This window comes from Camellia sinensis, chromosome 15 (genome assembly GCF_055761805.1).
Source record: "Camellia sinensis isolate YWXY chromosome 15, ASM5576180v1, whole genome shotgun sequence".
NCBI lineage: Eukaryota > Viridiplantae > Streptophyta > Magnoliopsida > Ericales > Theaceae > Camellia > Camellia sinensis.
Window position 1 is genome coordinate 36,140,273 of NC_138975.1, and position 1,831 is coordinate 36,142,103.

The 1,831-nt window shown below is 33.9% G+C and overlaps 1 protein-coding gene across 1 annotated transcript; it reads left to right on the forward strand.

Annotated features, from left to right (window-relative positions):
* Positions 1 to 697: 697 nt before the first annotated feature.
* LOC145812924 (histone H1-like) lies at positions 698 to 1,444 on the forward strand. The gene is made up of 2 exons (XM_082908161.1): positions 698 to 941; positions 1,046 to 1,444. The coding sequence occupies exons 1-2, from the start codon at positions 873 to 875 to the stop codon at positions 1,442 to 1,444; spliced, it is 468 nt and encodes a 155-aa protein (XP_082764287.1). The 5' UTR covers positions 698 to 872.
* The last annotated feature ends 387 nt before the right edge of the window (positions 1,445 to 1,831 follow it).

Consider the following 1,831-nt stretch of genomic DNA (forward strand, 5'->3'; position numbering starts at 1 on the left):
ATATAATAATTATTTGGGATTATTTAAATAAATATATTTTTTAAACTTTTTATAAAAGTATGTATTAAAAATATAAAAAGGTGATGTGACCTACATTGTTATATTTATCTAAATAAGTGTACTTATTTACACTACATGAATCTGTACTTTTAGTGACCACTTTCCGCGACTAATATAAAGTTGGTAGGTAAAAGTTACCTTTTGGCGACCAAATATTAATAGTCGCGAATGATTAATATTTTTGGCGACCAAATATGAGTTGGTCACAGAAGGTCATATTTTGGCGACTAAAAAATGAGTTGGTCGCAGAAAGTGTTATGGTTTTGGCGACCAACTACAAATTTGGTCGCGGAAGGTCACATTTTGGAGACCAAAAAATAAGTTGGTCGCGAAAGATCAAAAATAAGTTGGTCGTGAAATTGGCGACCAAAAGTTTGGTCGTCAAAAATTTATTTTTAGCGACAAAAAATATTTTAGTCGTCGTATATTGAGTTTCGGCTACTAAAACTATTTAGTCGCCGAATGAAAATAAAAAATTATTTTTTATCTTTGGCGACCAAAATTTTGGTCGCCAAAAACTTATTTTCAGCAACCAAATAAAAAATATTTTTATTGTTTAAAAATAAAATAAAATCTGTATTTGTGCTTTTCAACTAGACAAAGACTAATCCAATCAAATGATTTAGGCTTGAAATCATTTAGGCAGTTGGATTATTGGAAACATGAAAAAAATTTCCGCCAAAACATAAATTTTGAAATTGAAATTTCAAACTTAAAAGTCTTCATAAACAGAGCGCGGGACTCCACTTCCTCTATCAATCCCAAAACAAAAGACTTCTTCCAAAGAATTGGCAAAACTAAGCTACTAATCTATGGCTGTCTCAGGCAAAACCACCACCACCACCAATCCATCTTCAACTCTCCATCCTCCTTACTTACAGGTCCTCTCTCTCTCTCTCTCTCTCTCTCTCTCTCTCTACTTTTAGTTCTTGTGGATCTATAGTGAAAACATTTTTTAAATTTTTGTTGTTGTTGTTTGATGCAGATGATAAGCGAAACAATATCGTCATTGAAGGATCGCACAGGTTCGAGCCAACCAGCGATCGCGAAATTCAAGGAAGAAAAGTACAGCTCTCTGCTTCCTCCAAATTTCAAGAAAATGTTGTTGATTCAATTGAAGAAGTTTGTGAAATCGGGGAAACTTGTCAAAATCAAAAACTCGTACGAGGTGTCTACATCTGAGAACGTGAAATTGGTTGCTGTTGCTGCTGCTGCTGCTTCTATCAAAGAATCCGAGAAAACAGACAAAGCTGTTGTGAAAAACGGAGAGAAGACGAAGAGGCTGAGCCAAGTCAAAACTCCAAAGGCTTTGAAGAAGAAGAAGAAGAAAGTTTCGACCCCTGCGAAGAGGAACTCATCCAAGTCGATCAAGGTTAGGGCTTGATGACGATGCTGTTTAATGGTGATTTCAAGTTATACATATGTAGTAGGAATATGGAATGTAGTAATAGTAATCTGACCGTTAGATCTACGTTTCTTCTAATTTGCTTGTAAGTCTGACTTTCTGCATACATATTGTGTTTAAATATTGTAGGTCAGGTCTTGAGTTTGGTACTAATTTGGGTTCTCATGCTCAAAAGTACCTCAAATATATATATATATATATATTTCATGACATTTTCTATTGAGGCATACAAAAAATTAGACGACTGGAATACCATGGAATACCATGTTTATTGGATATGTTTATTGGAATACGTTTTATATGTTTATTGGAATATATGTTTATTGAAAAATTAGTCGACTGGATATGTTTATTGGAATACCATGG

Excerpts from the sequence above, each read along its gene's own strand:
- LOC145812924 (XM_082908161.1), top strand. The coding sequence starts at position 873 with ATGGCTGTCTCAGGCAAAACCACCACCACCACCAATCCATCTTCAACT. Across the intron at positions 942-1,045 it reads TCCATCCTCCTTACTTACAG|ATGATAAGCGAAACAATATC; the intron begins GTCCTCTCTCTC and ends TGTTTGATGCAG.